Source organism: Tursiops truncatus, chromosome 2 (assembly GCF_011762595.2).
Source record: "Tursiops truncatus isolate mTurTru1 chromosome 2, mTurTru1.mat.Y, whole genome shotgun sequence".
Lineage (NCBI taxonomy): Eukaryota > Metazoa > Chordata > Mammalia > Artiodactyla > Delphinidae > Tursiops > Tursiops truncatus.
Window position 1 is genome coordinate 84018488 of NC_047035.1, and position 17037 is coordinate 84035524.

At 46.5% G+C, this 17037-nt stretch overlaps 1 protein-coding gene across 5 annotated transcripts in view; it reads right to left on the minus strand.

Moving 5' to 3' along the window:
* Positions 1 to 3757: 3757 nt before the first annotated feature.
* INO80 (INO80 complex ATPase subunit) overlaps positions 3758 to 17037 on the minus strand; it is a 131957-nt gene continuing 118677 nt past the window's right edge. For 3 of the 5 annotated variants that reach the window (XM_073800752.1, XM_073800753.1, XM_019935310.3), the window contains 7 exons: positions 13484 to 13642; positions 12746 to 12848; positions 11845 to 11933; positions 9565 to 9720; positions 9101 to 9260; positions 7797 to 8012; positions 3758 to 5353 (listed from right to left, as the gene is read on the minus strand). In XM_073800752.1, coding sequence (XP_073656853.1) covers positions 5136 to 5353; positions 7797 to 8012; positions 9101 to 9260; positions 9565 to 9720; positions 11845 to 11933; positions 12746 to 12848; positions 13484 to 13642 — 1101 coding nt within the window. In that variant the 3' untranslated portion in view covers positions 3758 to 5135. The remainder of the gene's footprint in view (positions 5354 to 7796; positions 8013 to 9100; positions 9261 to 9564; positions 9721 to 11844; positions 11934 to 12745; positions 12849 to 13483; positions 13643 to 17037) is intronic. The other 2 variants (XM_019935311.3, XM_019935312.3) reach the window with 2 other exon arrangements.

The following is a 17037-nucleotide window of genomic DNA, read 5'->3' on the forward strand; positions in this document are numbered from 1 at the left end:
CTTCAGAGGCTGTGCAGCCTAATCCACAGTCCAGGTCAGACCCAGAGAGGTCACCCCAGCCCTTGGTCCAGGCATTCATTCTTGGGCTTTGGGTCCCAGGACCTCAAAATCCCAAAGGGCAGGAGAGGAGAGAGGCATGGGCCCTGCAGGGGTGCCCACTAGAGCCCATTCCCTGGCCTTTGGGAAGAAACTCTTACCTCTCTAAGAGAGAGCCTCTCTCTCAGGAATCCTTGTTTCTCTTAACCAAGGTGCCAGGAACTGTAGACCAGGGACTCTGAGAACTGTGGAAAAGATCTTGAGCTTTGTAACTCCCTATGTCCAGTTCTGCCTTTACCTGGTGTCTTTGTTTTGATGAGCAAGAAAACCCTTAGTATAAAAAAAAAAGCAAGATGCTCATTTTTGGCAGCAGTTAGGAGAGGACCAGGAGTACATCCCCCAGCAGCTTGCCGTAAACAGGGGAAACTGGAATGAGAGTGGATGGGGGCTGTTTTAAAGAGGAAGGGGAAGCCAGCTGAGTCTCAGGACCTGAAGCAAGGAAGAAGTAGGAGCACAGGAAGAGTTCAGGGGCCTGGTGACAAGGGAGGCGCCCAGCTTCCTCAGGGACCCAGGAAGTGGGCCTCAGGCTTGTCCTCCCTCCTCTTTCCCTTTCCTTCTACCTCCCCCTAGACCCAGCCCTGGGGACTGTCACCAGGGATTGGCATCTCTGTAGTCCAGCCATGACACTATTTGCCCCAGACACTTCCAGGATGACAAAAGGGGTTGTTTCCATCAGGCCTGACATAGCTCAAGCTCCTGCCACCCCAGAGTCCTTAGAAGCCTCCATGCAGGGGCCTCCCCTCCAGGCAGATACCTTTCTTAGCAGCACTATTTGCTACCATAGAGCGAGTACCTGGGCACACACAGTTTTAAGACAGCCAGAGGCCCTGCTTTGTCTAGAACAGAGCCTGCCCTCCCTATGCCCTCCACATCCAAGTGGTTTGAAGGCACCATGAAGATGGCTGATTTGGGCAGCCAGCAGTGGCCATGGCTGCCTCCCAAACTGCACGGCTTCCCACACTCTGGCAGTCTCGGAGAAGCATGGGAGACCTGCCAAACTTCACCATGCCCCTGAAAAGGGCTTAGGAGTTAGTTCAGAAAGCTGACTGGCCCTGAGGAGTCTGGTGGTCACAAGAAGGAGACACATGCAGCAGAGAAAATAGTGAGTCCGGGGATCGTAGACCCTCCAGCAATTAAAGAGGCTACAACTTGGTGGAGGCTACACAGGACAGAGGGGCAGCAGCAGATCAGAGATCTTCTCTCATACCTAACATTGCTAACAGAGGTCTACCCAGGGGAAAAAGGCGATGGAGAAAATCATGAATTGATAGGTTTAAAATGAAAGAAGTGAGAAAACATGTATGGGACCTACTTTTCCTGGAAAGGTTAGTTTTTCATTTTCTTTCATCAGGTGGATTGAGTAACCTAAAAAATCAAGTTGTATTTCCTGCACAGAGCTTCCTGGCTGGAGTGGGGGCATACAAGCAGAGATCAGAGTTTATTCTGACTGACATGGCTGGAGGGTGCCCAAAGCGTTGTTATGCCGGGTGTGGTCCAAGGCGAAGCAGCCATCACCTGAGGTGTGTTAGAGATTCAGTTTCAGGTCTCACCCTAGACCGTCTGAAATTCAACCTGCATTTTAAGAAGATCCGAGGTGATTCATATCTATACTAAAGTTTGATAAGCATTACTTAAAGGGATGATTCAGAAGTTTCAAAAAAAATTTAACTTAAACTTAGTTTAACTCCACACAAAATCTTTAGCTAGCAGTAGAAGCAGAGCTGCTCTGTTTAATTTGGGTGGCCCATATCCCTTTTTGTTTATCACTAACAACAGCCCTTGAGGCACATCTGGGGATCTCTAAAACTCTAGGTCCAGGGAATCTCCAGAGACTCCTGAGTGCTTCAACAAAGCCCTAGGCATGGAAACTGTGATAGTAAGCCCAGTGCAGACTCCACATTTCCAGGGCTGCTCATGGGGCAGCCCACAATCTTAAAATCTGCTTACCTAGGGCCCCAGAGCTGGCTCATGTGGCAAGGGAAACCTGTTCGAAAAGATGGCCTCACTGTGATCCAGTGAGATCTGCACTGGAGGACTGGACCTCCAGGCTCCCTGAGGGATGCTCCTTTTAGCAGGCAGGAGCCCTCCCCAGTCTTTTTCTATGTTAAGGGACTGGCTCTTTGGGTTCACAGGTGAGAGCTGTCCATCTCCCACAGTCTGAGAGCCGCAGTCTTCAGAGAGTGCACAGGCTAGCATAAGTCATAACTTGGAGACAGGACTCAAGCTGTTAACGAGTTTGAAGCCTTTGCTTTTAAGATTCAAGCCCCATCTGTGAACCCTCAGGTAAGGGAGGGACAGGTGAGGAGGAACAACATTAAGGCTGCGAGCACCCCTCAAGATGAAATGTTAGCTGTGTTTCTTCAGGGACTGGATTGAAAATGGGTAAAAGGGGGGTATGGCACCATGTCTGGGGACACAGAAGACTGGAGAGCTCTGATCCAAGACTTACATGCTTTTCAAGAGAGGATACTAGCCCATCTGCATCTGGGTGAAGCTACGCGAGGATCTGAGTTGTCAGGTCCCTAGAGAGACGACCACTGCTGACCTTGACAAGGTTCTAGAGTCTTGTTACTGGGTAATGAGAACTGGAAAGGATCCATCCTAGTGGGCTTGTGGACCAGGAGCCACAGTGGTGACGACAATAGGGCATGGCTAATTGGGAAACTGACACTGGCTTGCTCTGTGTGAGGCCTTGGTCAAGTTTACCAGCAAGAAAAGAAAGAGCCAGCATATATGACAGTGCTACTTAAGATCAACAAAATGAAGACAAGGCTCATCACCCTTGTGACGGGGTGAGCAGCAGCTTCTCAGGAGCCAGCCACCCCAATCAAGGGTGTGCAGGGTTAGCCAAGGCTTGGGAGGCCACACAGCCAGCACATTCGGAACAGCACGAGCCCTGCTCAAAGGTGACGCAAGAGCATATGTGAGTGTTTTATTTAACTCAATCAGAGAAACACTGCCAGTGCAGGCTGGGAACTCATTCTTTTCCAGCTGATCAGAGAGCTAAGTTTTCAAAGCCTGGATGTCTTTGGAATCCCTAGTAACATATTTCACTGTTTTCCTTCATGATTCTTACAAGTACAGCTAACTTTGATAACACTGAGTTCGTTTCACAGTTCCTTAGTATTTCTGCTGGCTTAACTGATTGACAGTGGGTACTGGAACTGCAGATGGGGTAGGTTTCTGGGGTTTATATGCACACATTTGTACACACATCACAGTTTTAGAAACTGGGACAATAAAGTTTCTATTAGTTGGGGATTTTATATATTATACACTGCCAGGATAATCTCTCACTTGTGGGTTTTGGGGAAAGAATCCGTCAGTGTTAAGATTACCACTATGTAACTGCCTAATGGTGGACCAGGTCAAGCTGCCTACGCCTAAGTCCTGGAGGCAAGGTCTGGAGTCATAAGGAGCCCACACCCTGAGGGCCCTGGCCCGACAGGCACTTGGTCAAGCCTCCTCTCTGATGGCTGGAGGCGAATTCCTATGCCCAATTTACGCCCACAGGGCACTCCTCGTCACACTGACCACGTGTCCTGACCACAAGAACCATGACGATGTTGGGGCTCTGCTTCCCCTTCATCCTGCCACACTCCCCCAAGAGCCCTACAATGCCCACAAGGAGAGGCGGCTGCAAAGACCACAGACACCTCAATTTACATAAAATTATCTCACTCCATTTTATTTAAGATTTTTTTTCTCCAGTTAGTAAAAGAAAGATGTGTCTCTCTTTATACATATGTACAAGTTCAGTTATAAAAATAGACAGCACATTCAAAGAGAAAAAAGGCTTGGCATTTTTCTGATTCCCTCTAAATAGCATCTGTACACAGGAGTCTGGATTTGGGCAGGGGAATCTTATGATTTAAATTAAATGATTCCCCTACCACTCCTACTCCCAAAAAAAAGTTTTAAAAATCAATCTATCTAAACTCAATTCCGCGATTTTCAGGTGTGCAAATTAGAGGCTGGCCCGCCCAGAAGCACCTGCTCCACCAGGGACATCAGGCTGGGGGCAAGCAGAAACACCACCCATGCCAACACCATCCCTTTGCCTCTCCTGGAGGGAAGCAAGCTCAGGCTGGTGGGGCCGGGCTGGGAGGGTGGGTGCTGAGCCTGCCCTCTCTCCATCCTCTCCAGCTCACTCCGCCATCCCTTCCTTTCTCAGTGCAATACAGACAGTGCATACAGCCAAGCAGGGGGCTGAAGGGCAAGGGTGGGGAGACTGTGCATTCAGGAAGGGCAAGGGGAGCCTGCAAGAGGGGCAGTGAGGATGTCCTGCTGATTGAGGTGGCTCCTGGTCTGTTTACTGGCTTCTGGGAGTCCCGGAGTGGGAGCTGCTGCTACTGTTGCTGGTGGGACCTGAAGGTTCTCTGATGCGAACCATGCAGGACAGGGGAGGAAATGCTGGGAAAACAACTGCCTCCAGGCATGCTTCCTCTAGCCTTCTGTCATCCTCACAGACCACTACCTTCTTCTGCATTCGCTGCTCTCCTCAACCGTGACACTCTGGCAAATGGGGTTTGGAGACTTGGGGAGTTGCCCACGACTGAGGACGTCACATAAATGATTTCCTCCCTTCCTAGCCCCACAGGAAATCACAGCCCTAAGAGAAGTCTCCACTGTGGAAGGCTCTTCACAGCACTTGCTGAGCCTTTGCAAGGAACATGGCCAGAGCCGAAGAGTGGAATGGGGATGGAGACTGTGTGCCTGAGCATCTAAACAGGGTCTCTGTCAGGCCCTTCCCCAGTATGAGGTTTAAGACTTGCCTATAAATTCCTTTGAGATGCTGTGGGCCTGATCCCTGTCCTTGGGCCTTCTTCCTACAGGCAACCCCAGAGCATTCCTCTTGAGACACAGGTGATCAAAGTGCTCACGCCAACCACCTGCCTGTCTTTCCCTTGCTGCAGCTGGTCATCGCTGCCCTCTGGCTTGGGATGAAAGATGCTGCACTGGGCAAGCCATCCAAAGACCATCTGCAGGCCAGGACTCTAGCCCCCGGTTTGGTTGAAGGAAGCTGGAGGGCCAGGTGGTTACCGTCCTCCAGAGGGGTTGGTGCCTTTGCCCTGTTTCCGGACCAGGGAGTCTGGGGCTAGGCTGCTGGTCAAGTGGAGGCTCTTGGGAGTCCCAGGAACACTATTTCCTTTGCTCAAAGGGGAGCTCAAGGGAGAAGAGGCGCTTGAAGGTCCAAAGTCAGCAAGGCCAGCAGGCCGAACAAGGGACGTCTGCAGAGGACTGCTGGCGGAGATTCCTGTAGGGAGGAAAAGAGAGGCAAGACGAGCATAAGCACCAGTCCTGTCTGAGTGCCTCAGTGCCTGACCTCGGTTGCTGGAGTCTGGTCTGGAGATGAGGTCGTGGGGAAGCCCCTCCCTGCCACTCTTCTTGGCATATTTGCTTGCTCTTCCTGTCAACTGTTTTTTCAGTAAGAGAAAAATGATACCTACCCAGCTCTCTCCACATTACCGCATCAACAGGGAGTAAAGATGTCACCTTGGCACTGAAGGGCAGAGCACACATTATATAACATGGGAAAGCCAAGGCTGCAGGATGAGCCGTAACTTACAGGCACTAATGTATTTTCTTACACATTCGTTCTTCCTTTTCAGGACACCACTTGTGATTAGTTGCTTCCCTCTTTATTTTTTAAAAAAATTATTTATGTATTTATTTTTAAATTTTTGGCTGCATTGGGTCTTCGTTGCTATGTGCCAGCTTTCTCTAGTTGCGGTGAGCGGGGGCTACTCTTCCTTGTGGTGCACGGGCTTCTCACTGCGGTGGCTTCTCTTGTTGCGGAGCACAGGCTCTAGCCGCGAGGGCTTCAGTAGTTGTGGCACGTGGGCTAGGTAGTTGTGGCTCGCAGGCTCTAGAGCACAGGCTCAGTAGCTGTGGCTCACGGGCTTAGTTGCCCCGCGGCATGTGGGATCTTCCTGGCCCAGGGCTCGAACCCACGTCCCCTGCATTGGCAGGCGGATTCTTAACCACTGCGCCACCAAGGAAGTCCCAGCTGCTTCCTTCGTAATTTCAGAAGATGCCCTCTACTCCCCAGTCTGGCCAGAGGACACAAGGCTGCCCATTCTATCCTGTGTCTACATTCATGCATTCTCCTTGTGTTGGAGGCAGCTACCCCTGCTCTCCAAGCCCTGCCACTTTAAGGACCTGGTTCAAATCTCCCATCTCCAGCGATGGCTTCCTGGGCAACAACTCTTTTGAACATTCCTAAGAATGAATTCTCAGCAGGCAGACTCATGTCTCCTCTCATCCACAGTGGAGCTGTGGGTAATGTCCAGATCAGTCCTTTCCCTTGTTTTCCGTTCCCAGTCACCAAGCGCTGTCAATTTTTCTTGTGACACTCTACCCCCTGTTGCCTCCGGGAGAAAGCATGATGAGTGTCATGCTTTGCCCCATCCGTGGGTGAAATCCTGCCATGGCAGCCTTGACCACTGCCATGATTGTTATTTTCCAAGGGTGTGATGAGCTGGCAAGAGGTTAAGAAACACTGGGGTAGGCTATCATACTTCATATTTGTTGAATGAACAGATAAATAAAGGCCGCTATCCCTGGAGGAGAAAGGGGAGGTAGCCTAACACTTACTGAGAACTTTCTATCCAAAAATTCCCCTTACTTGCTGCAGCAGCCCTAAATCCTAAGCCCGCGTTTCCAATGGGAGAGAGGTCTGTGCATGGTGAGGGTGCCCTTCTCACCGCTCTCAGATGCCCTACATTCCACCGCTACCCTTATCCTCCACAGCTCATGGTCACAATAGCTAGCTACTTCCCTTCTCAAACTTCCCAGAGCCCCTGGTCACACACCGGGTAAGCTCTCGCCCAGCAGGTCCTTCCAACCCTGACTCCCGCAGCTCCTCTTCAGCACAGCCTGACTGACCTGCTCAGTGACCCCCAACGTGCCTTGGTCACTGTTAACTCTCTGTCGCCAGTTTAAATCCTTCACCATCCTTCTCTTTCCTTCTGAATTAGCCTGGCAACTTTGTCATCAAATCCACGGTTCCTCCTTCTTCTGATCTACAACCAGAATTAAGGCCTTCCCTCTTCCTTCATTCAGGACACGCATACTGCCTTGTACTGCTGCTAAACAAATTCTATGCCCAGCTTCCCCTTCTAATTTTCATTATACACTCAGGTGCAGGGTCCATGTGTTATACTCCTATGCACACAGCAGGTATTGTTTTTTTGGTTTTGTTTTGGTTTTGGTTTTTTTTTGGCGCCACGTGGTTTGTGGGATCTTAGTTCCCCGACTAGGGATTGAACCTGGGCCCTCGGCAGTGAGAGCACGGAGTCCTAACCACTGGACCACCAGGGAATTCCCTACAGCAGGTGTTTAACCCTAAGGTGATGGAGCACAAGGCTGGGTAAAAGTTAACTTGACTACTGAAATGTAATTATTAAAATGTGGGTCCGGGGGAAAAAAATCAGTTCTCAAAGCAGGAGAAATTCTGTTTAAAATTCAGCTTTCTCTGTTTTCACAGTTACTTACGCTTTGAAGGCAGTACTGTGCCAAGTCACAAGGGCAAGGAGAGAGTCAGGACCACTCAATGCTGAGGCAGAATCCAACATGGGCTTGGGAAGGAGCTTTGGGCCTGGAGGTGTCCTACTTGCTCTACCTAGCAGAATGCTCAGTAGACCCTTCTGACTGTCCCCGACCAGAATGGAGCCCGTAGTCCCCTGGGGCTTCCGCACCTTTAGACACGTTGTACCCGTATGCAGCATAGGCAGCTGCAGAGGCCGCGGCAGCCCCTGCTTTGGCTCCTGCCATTGCAGCAGCACTGCCTGCGGTGGACTTCCGGCTCCGGCCCTTCCCTGCTCCTTTGGCTGTGCTTCCTGAACCTTTGGGGCGGCCTCGGCTTCGGGCTGAATGACCACGTCCTGCAGCCGGCATTTCCTGAATGGAAATTCCTATGGGAACAAATGGGCCAAGAGGGAAAAAAGTTTATTTCTTCATTTGTTAACAGACTCTTCTCCTGGACAGGGAAGATGGCTTTCAGGGTGTTTGTTTCAGGACTCCCAGGGAGGTCTACGCCTCAATTTAATGGCTGGGACACAGCATCACACAGCGTTAGTAAGAACTGTAAATAGCTACAACAGCCTGACACCTCAAGCTGCTTTTCATTCTCTAAGAGTGGTGCCATTACTCCTGAATTTCTTCTTTCAACTAGATCATTACTAAATGAACTCCAGAGACGTGCACCTGTGATTCACCTGCACACTCCAATGTTTTCCTGCCTTGGAGAATCAACTTTTACTCCCAAGGTTTTTTGTTTTTTGTTTTTTTAAATTAATTAATTAATTTATGTTTTGTTTTTGTCTGTGTTGGGTCTTCGTTGCTGCATGCAGGCTTTCTCTAGTTGCAGCGAGCGGGGACTACTCTTCTTTGCGGTGCGCGGGCTACTCAGTACGGTGGCTTCTCTCGTTGCGGAGCACAGGCTCTAGGCCACGCAGGCTTCAGTAGTTGCTGCACACCGGCTCAGTAGTTGTGGCTCGCGGGCTCCAGAACGCAGGCTCAGTAGTTGTGCCGCATGGGCTTAGTTGCTCCGTGGCATACAGGATCTTCCCGGACCAGGGCTCGAACCCGTGTCCCTGCACTGGCAGGCGGATTCTTAACTGCTGCACCACCAGGGAAGTCCCTACTTCCAGGTTTTAAACTTAGACGTCCTCAAGAAATAGCAGCAACACTGGGCCCCACAGAACAAAGTGAGGAAAGGCCTGGAAAAGCTAACTATAATTAAAAACTGGCAAAAATAAGGGTGAAACATGAAAGACAGGAATGGCTAGAAAACAAAGAAGTTTGAAATCTTTATGAAGTTCTTATTTTACATTCCCTAAACCTTCTCATTCTCCCTTTCACTTGAATCGACTAATGAAAGAATGAGGCTACGAATTCTTTTTGCTCTACTCCACTCTTCTTTAAAGAAAGTAGAAAACGGCATTATCCAAGAAGGAATCAGGACCTCACCCAAGCTGTATGGGACAGCAGCATCACTTACCGTTCACAGTGTCTGACACGGAGCCCGTTATGGAAGCAGGAGAGTTGGTGGCTCGAGACTGAGGGGCTGAGGAGGCTGGGTCATCCACAATGACCAGCATGTCACTGCTGCTCTCGTCGGGGGGAATGGAGCCGGTGTGCAGCTCACTGCTGATGGAGATCTAGAGGCAAAAGGGTCATGATCACCCCCCCTCCTAGCACCCGCAGCCCATGGCCCTCGTGCCTACATCAGTATGTGCTTCTCAGGTCTCACCACCATTTGCCTCTCCTGCCTGGCTTCACTCCTGAGAGTTAGACCCCCTGCTTTGGCTCCAAAGAAGGCAGCCTGTCCTCACTTGCTTTTCTTCCCATGGATTCCACATGTAACCCCTTCTACAAGGCAGGAGAATTCCTGGAAAAGCAAAGGCTACCAGGTCAGGACACAGTCCCCACTGCTGTGATGAAGGCATCTAAAAGGAGCCTCACCTCACTGAAAGGGCTGGGCATGGCTGAGTCCACACTAATGAAGGAGTCATCCCCGTCTGCAGAGAGGTTGGAGTTATCAGCCGAAGGAACAAATGGGATCACTAGGTTCACACCCTCCTTTCTCCTTTTCCCATCCAATTCATCTTCCTTTTTCTTCTGGGAACACACAAATCAAGAAATATGGAAAAAGGATGAGGATAGGCACCAAGAGAAAAGTGGGGTTGGAGAAGAAAGTGATGACAGAAATTTGACTCTTTGTAAAGTTCTAGGTTTCATTTTATTCAATTAGCATATTATTAAAGGAAGAAAAAATCCTAAGGAAGGAGGAAAGGGATGGCTTAGTAAGAGTTTATGCATATTCTGGCACAATAATACAGAGTTGAAAGGCCAGTCACACTGAACTGAAGCTGTGCCAAACCTAATCCTCACAGGGCGGGGTGCATGGTCAGCTTCCAGCATGGCCAAGCTGCAGCACTTCTCAGGGGCTGAACTGATGCAGCCCCACAAGAGGGAGGGCCCGTGCTCTTAGTATATTTTCCGCACATCTGTTTTCACTCTGCCTTCTTTTTAAATATGTATAAGGGGAATGAAGGTTCTTATTACACATAAGGAATACTGAAGTGGCTTTTCATTATTTCCTCAATTTACGCTTAAAGACTGAGCGACTAAGCTACACTAAACAGTTCTAGAGCCAAGTTCAGGAGGGCTTTGTCACAGATGAGAGATGTGGAAGAACAGAAAGTGCTTAGAAAATTCTGGGGATCACACCCATCCACTGCACCTAACGGCATTTGTATCTAGACCTATATTAGGGTTAATACGGTATGTCTTTGTGTAGTTTATATTATCACTGGGTATTTATCTGAAACTTCTTATTCAGAGTAGGGATGGCACCTGATGCAAACTCAGTAAATCCTACAATGTCCTGTTGAAGAAAACCACCCTTTCTTCTTTGCTATTGTTTCTGAATAGTAGTAAGCAATGGGTTAGAAATTTGAAAGTGGAGTCATAAAAGAGAACCTGAGAACATGAGTAGAAATAGCAGCCCAGACTAGGAAGAACGTGAGCCTTCATTCCTAAGATTTTTTTTCAACTCTGTAAATATAGTGAGTACCAAGGGCATCCTTCAGGCTAGAAATAGTTCTGCTTAGCAGAAGGTACAATCGAGGGTGTGGATTGAGCTGGTGTGTCTATCAGAAGATGAACATATAATATAGACAGGCTCCTAGGCTGCTGACCATCAGGGCCATACAGCCAAAGGGACACGAGGCCCTATACAAGCTTGCATAAGAGGAAGAAGTGGACCTCCACTTAAAGCACAACCAGCTTTAACATGTGACTAGACAACATGCTTCAGACAAACCAAACAGTCCAGGGAAATGATACATGGACAAATGTCTGACTTGAGGGCCCAGAGCTATGGCAATGCCTGAACTTCAGCACAACCCAAAGGTAAGCCAAACCCACCAGAAGAAATTAGGAGCCACTTTCTGGAAGGTAATAAAATGGTTTCAAACCAACAGCCTTTATTTATTTATTTTTAAATTAATTAACTAATTATTTATTTGTTCAAACCAACAGTCTTTAGGCATGGTAAGTCTGGGAACCTAGTCAGAACTAATGGGCTGACTCCTGAAACAAGAGTAAGTCCTGGAGACCTCATTTCTGATTTATATATCAGTAAAGATCAGGGGTAAGGATTACTGATATACTTTGGTAGAAACAGCAAGACAGGGAGAAATGTAGGGGAACTACATCCCACTTTGCAGCTAGCCTGGTGGGCTCAAGTAGGAAATGTCAGAAGGGAGACAAAAACAACTCAAATCCTTGGCATGAATTGGAGAAAAAGATGAACAGACTGGCCAACGATTTATTTTTCCAGTAGTAGATGACAATGAATGGTGCACTAGCAGAACTATGGCAGAAAGACTGGATCTGATGACCTCTTAGGTCCCTTCTAAGATTCTACGGAATCTAATAATGTAACATCCATCTTACATTTATTAGACTTATGCTTTTTAACAGTCCCAACAAATGGTGTCCATAATTACATGTAACCACAGACACATGTAATTATGTCTGTGTGGGGAGTACAGTTCTACCAAGGCTGCATTTCTCCTGCTTGATTCTCTATCAGGACAGAACTGCTGTATAGCACACGTAGATGGAGCTGGACACCAACCAGTAACCAAGACGACAAGCCTGTACCCTGAAGACTCTTCTGTAAGGACCACTCTGCACCCCCATCAGTCCCTGTCCACCACCCCAAACTTGACATACCTTCTCTGCGTATTTTTCCCGCTTGCGCTTGCGCTCTTTAACTCGGTTGGTTTCCTCCTGCTGCCGTTTCTCTTCTTGTCGGAGTCTCACTGTCAAGAAAATTTTAAAAAGATCTGATGAAGTATCTGTGGCAATCCTAATCCTCATTCTCTGAAATTAAGGTGGCCATATTCTTTTATATTTATGATTGAAGGTATGACTTCTATCCATCTAAGGCAGATAACTGGTGGTTTTCTAACTTGGAGAATGAACAGAGTTCCTTGGATTCTTAACAGTTTTGGGGTTCAAATCACGATTCAGTGACACTGTCATGGGCCTTTCCTTGCCTTTTATTCTTTTTCCTTTTCTTTTCAGTCTTTTAATATCTCTGCATTGCACAGAGTCCTGAAAGGTTTTTAGAAGGTGGTGGCAAATGTGAGCCCCATAAGAAAGGTGCTTCATCACATTTTCTGATGTGATGCTGCCGAAGTCCTCAGAGGTTTACAAGGTAAGTCTGAAACTGAAACCCATTGTTCTCAAAAGCCAGAAGTACTGGGAGAAGCGTTTGTATGTTACATACAGCAGTGTGCTTTTCCAACTTTTCCATAAAAACATTTCTCTGGATAGAACAGAGTAAATTCATTACTGCTGAGGTGTCAAGGGATATAGCCTTCCTGGTACCCATTTATTTGAAGTCATATTACTCTAACAATACACACGAATTTTTCCTTCTATTCCATAATACATCCTTCTTTGAGTTTTAATATAAAATATTAACCAAAAAAATGTTTCTCCCCAAACAGTCTTTGGCTTTGCCTCCCCTTGGCACAGTCAAGGGCGCCTTTCATTTCCAGAAGAGTGGGGCTAAAGAAACATCTCTGTAAGGAGGAGAGAGCGTTAATAAGAGGTCTAGAGTACATACATTTCTTTTCCAATTCTTCATCGTCTAGAAGAAGGCTAACCACCTCTTTGGGTTTCAAGGTATCCGGTTTGAAGTTTCCACCAGAAATCACCATCCGCTGAATCTGAATATCAAAGCAGATCAAAAACCACCACCATCAGGCATCCATTCCCTTATGACAAATATTCAGAAAGAAAGAAACATCTTTCTTAATCTGTTCTCTGGTGAGGCCCCTGGATTTCCTACTTCTTTTTCATTCGTGTGACTGGCTCATCCAGGTCATTTGTCCAACAGAAAGGAGAACTTCTTTGCTTGCAACTGTTAATTGATAGCTATAAGGTCCAATAATACTGAATCAAGAAGGAAAAGAACCCCAAATAATCATTTCTTTAGAAACCAGCAAATTTGTCACACAACTCAGAGGCCGGTCACACTGAGAGTACTAGGGTGAGAGCAAACGCCATTCCTTCTTCCCCTGAATGTGAAACCATGTCAAATAGGAAAAGGCCATGACTTGGGGTCCTCTTCACATGAACAACAGCTGAATGTAGGTTGTAGACACCATTCTGGTAGAAAAGGAGTAAGGAATGGCCAGGGCAGTAAACTGCTTTTGTATGGGACCTCATTTTATTTTCTATTCACAAGAAATTTTAGTGCTTTCATGACCAACGAAAGCCAAGTCAGTCTTAGTCTTAGTCCAGTCAATGTGGCTGGACTATTTTCTCTACCAGCACAATACTTCCTTTGCCTTCTGCTTACCTCACTCTTCTCCTTGGCTCGCTGCAGAATGCGTTCTTCAATGGTGCCCTTACAGATGAGTCGGTACACGGTAACCTGCTTTGTCTGCCCCAAGCGGTGGGCCCTGTCCATGGCCTGCTGGTCCACAGTGGGGTTCCAATCGCTATCATAAAAAATCACCTGCATAGGCAGGACAAGAATACAGCAAAAATGAGGCACTCTCAGGGCAATACTAGGAATTCTGACAGCAACCCAGCCACTCATCTATTTCAATAGTCTGATGCCAGATTTTTTTCTACGATATAAAGATGAACAGGTATCTATCTACTCATAAAACCAAGCCATTCCCTCATCTGCCCTGGGCAAAAGAGACATACTCTGAGCGTTTTTCAGGGTTTTCATTTAAAAAGAGGGAGTGGCAACAATATTAATAGTTAACACTCAGGGCTTACTATTTGCCAGTCATTGAACTATGTGCTTTATGTGTATTAACTCACTTAAATCCCACTACCACTATGATTTAGGTACTATTTAAAACCCCCTTTTTATAGATGAGGAAACTGAGACACAGAGGAATAAGAGATTTTATCCAAGATCACACCGCCTAAATAAGCAGTGGGCCTGGGATGTGAGGGATGTGAAAGCCTTCTCTTTAACCCTAGGCCTACCTTGTAAGAGGCAGACATGGCTTTCCTGGCATTCTCAGGTTCTCATTAACAGGGTCATTTCCTGTCTCTTGAATTCCAGGCAAGAAATGTTTAAAGGGTTCTCTGGAAGTTACTTCTAGTTTGCTAAACAGCAAACACAAACAACAACAAAATGTACTCCCCCCTCCCCTGCCCCACCAGTGATCCTAAAACCAACAGACTCCTGGGTCCTCAGCCCTGAGGCTACTATCAATACAGTAGACCTCCTAAAAAGAAAGCCAGTTCAAAATGACCCCTATCTCTCATGCGTCCTCCTCTACATTCAACCAAGTCACCAAATCCAGCCAGTGCTTCTTCAGAAACAAACCTATCCTTTCTAGAGTCCACTGTCCTCCTTGACCAGGCCCTCACCACCTACATCTGGCTCACTAATGTTTCTAGACCAGCAGGCTTCTGAGATCTGTCTCTTTCTTCTTCAGTCTACTTGGGGTACCACTGGAGTCCATTCCATCTCTCTGTCGATTATGCTGTTACACACCAAGTCCAAGCTCCCCTCAATAATCAGGTCCTGCTATACTAAGACAACTTCATTTTTATTCTTTCCTAATATAAAAGCACCCCTTCTCTTTTGTCAGATAGGTCTCTTTGGTATCCCTCACTTATATTACGTTTGTTTGTACTACTTCTTGCTTAAGCTGATTTTCTGACTAACAATCAATCCTTCAACTCTTCTCTGTTGATTAAGGTTCAGTTTAAGCTTCACCACTTTCAGGAAGACCTCCCTGATTTCTCTTGCCTGTAACAACGTCTCCTTTTCCTATTCCTCATGAATTCCTATTAGAAGTAACACTGGCTGAAACCTTTTGAGCACTTAAAACAGATGTGCATACATATCTCACTAAATTTTCAAAAAAACCTTATATATTTCCTTCATCTTACAAATTAGGAAGAGACTGGCCTGAGTTCACAATCCTAATAGTCTCCTTCCGCAACGTGCACTATTAGCAAAATGTTGCATCACCTATCCTGGTCCAAGTTCCCACTTAACTGCTACCTTCTAAAGGTGACCAATTGTTTTGTGTGTATTACATATTTTAAAAATCTTCCTGTCTAGTCTTATTTGAGGACAGACACCATCCACCAGTACAAAGTAGAATTCTACAAATATTAGTCAATTGATACTAGAATCTCTAAGGTGTGATCAAAACTAGATAGAGCCTTAAAATGTAGGCTGGGGCTTCTCTGGTGGCGCAGTGGTTGAGAGTCCGCCTGCTGATGCAGGGTACATGGGTTTGTGCCCCGGTCTGGGAAGATCCCACATGCCGCGGAGCGGCTGGGCCTGTGAGCCATGGCCACTGAGCCTGCGCGTCCGGAGCCTGTGCTCTGCAACGGGAGAGGCCACAACAGTGAGAGGCCCGCGTACCGCAAAAAAAAAAAAAAAAAAAAAAAAAAAAAAATGTAGGCTGAAGAGTGATTGATTTCTCTTGACACTGTTCCTCTAGATGCTTTTTCCCTTGCTTAACACCATTCCTAAGTAATTTATTTTCTCATTTAAAAATGTAAGCAATTCTTCTGCCATTTTCTTCAGAATTCACTTGAGGTAAAGATGGATAAAAGGCATCAGTATTTTCAATGCTCTTGCCTCTACTAATAAGGACCCCCACTGGCTCTTTCTTCTGGCGCTCCTTTTGTCTTGCTTTCATATGAGGTATAATCCCTCAGTTTTTATAGTGTAGGTTAGAATCCTTGAGGAAAAAATTACAAACTGCCTGCCAAAGAAAGAAAATCATTATGAAAGCTTATTGTTAATCCACAGTGTCCACAGATCTAGGATTTGGAAGTACACAATGTTTGTCACTTGTAGAGGAGTTTAGCCACAGGATATTCTGAGCTTCAACAGGATATGAAAAATTTTAGAAAATTCAGTTTAAACTTTCAGGGAGAACAAAGGAAGAGAAGACAGAGTTAATGAAAATGAGACCTCTGGACTTCCCTGGTGGCGCAGTGGATTCCGGGAAGATCCCACACGTCATGGAGCAACTAAGTCCGTACGCCACAACTACTGATCCTGCACTCTAGAGCCCACAAGCCACAACTACTGAGCCCACATGCCACAACTACTGAAGCCCGTGCACCTAGAGCCTGTGCTCCACAACAAGAGAAGCCCCCCTTGCCACAACTGGAGAAAGCCTTTGCGCAGCAACGAAGACCCAACGCAGCCAAAAATAAAATTGATCTTTAAAAAAAAAAAGAAAAGGAGACCTCCAATTGGACTGGGGGGGAGGGTCATTATTTGCCCAACATACCTAACATGACCTACATATGTGGAAAATGAGAGTTGATGTCACATCCCAAAGATAGTACCTTAGTAGTCCAAGCCTAAGGCAATGGTTCAGCATGAATTCATAATGGGGAATCCTATATTATGAATCATTTCATAGGTGTTTCCTCCATATTTACATTTTCTTCCTGGAAGTCTCAGTGGCAACCAAACCTGATTCAACTTGGGTTCTTTTGAGATCATAAACAATAAGATTAAAGCCTAAGAGATAGGCTTGCAATTTAAAGTCCCCCCCTTCCCCCAATTTAGTGGCTATCTATCATTCAAATGGATTAAAAGAGGTGAGGAACTGGGGAGAAAGAGAGAATAAAATAAGATTCTACTTAACCCTATCCAATAAGCTATTGATGTTTAAAAAAAAAAAAAAAAGAAAGATTCTACTTAGAAAAAGACCCAGGGAAAAAGAATATGAAATATGTGTAAGCTAGTGGGTTAAGATAAGAACAGAGAGAACTAAAAACCAAGTTCGATGTATGGTTATTATCTAACTTGACAATAAAATGAACACTGAATCAACCATGACATGAACTCAGGGAGAGGGAGTCAGGGGAGACCATGCCCATTAGAATAGGACAGAGATGACATCT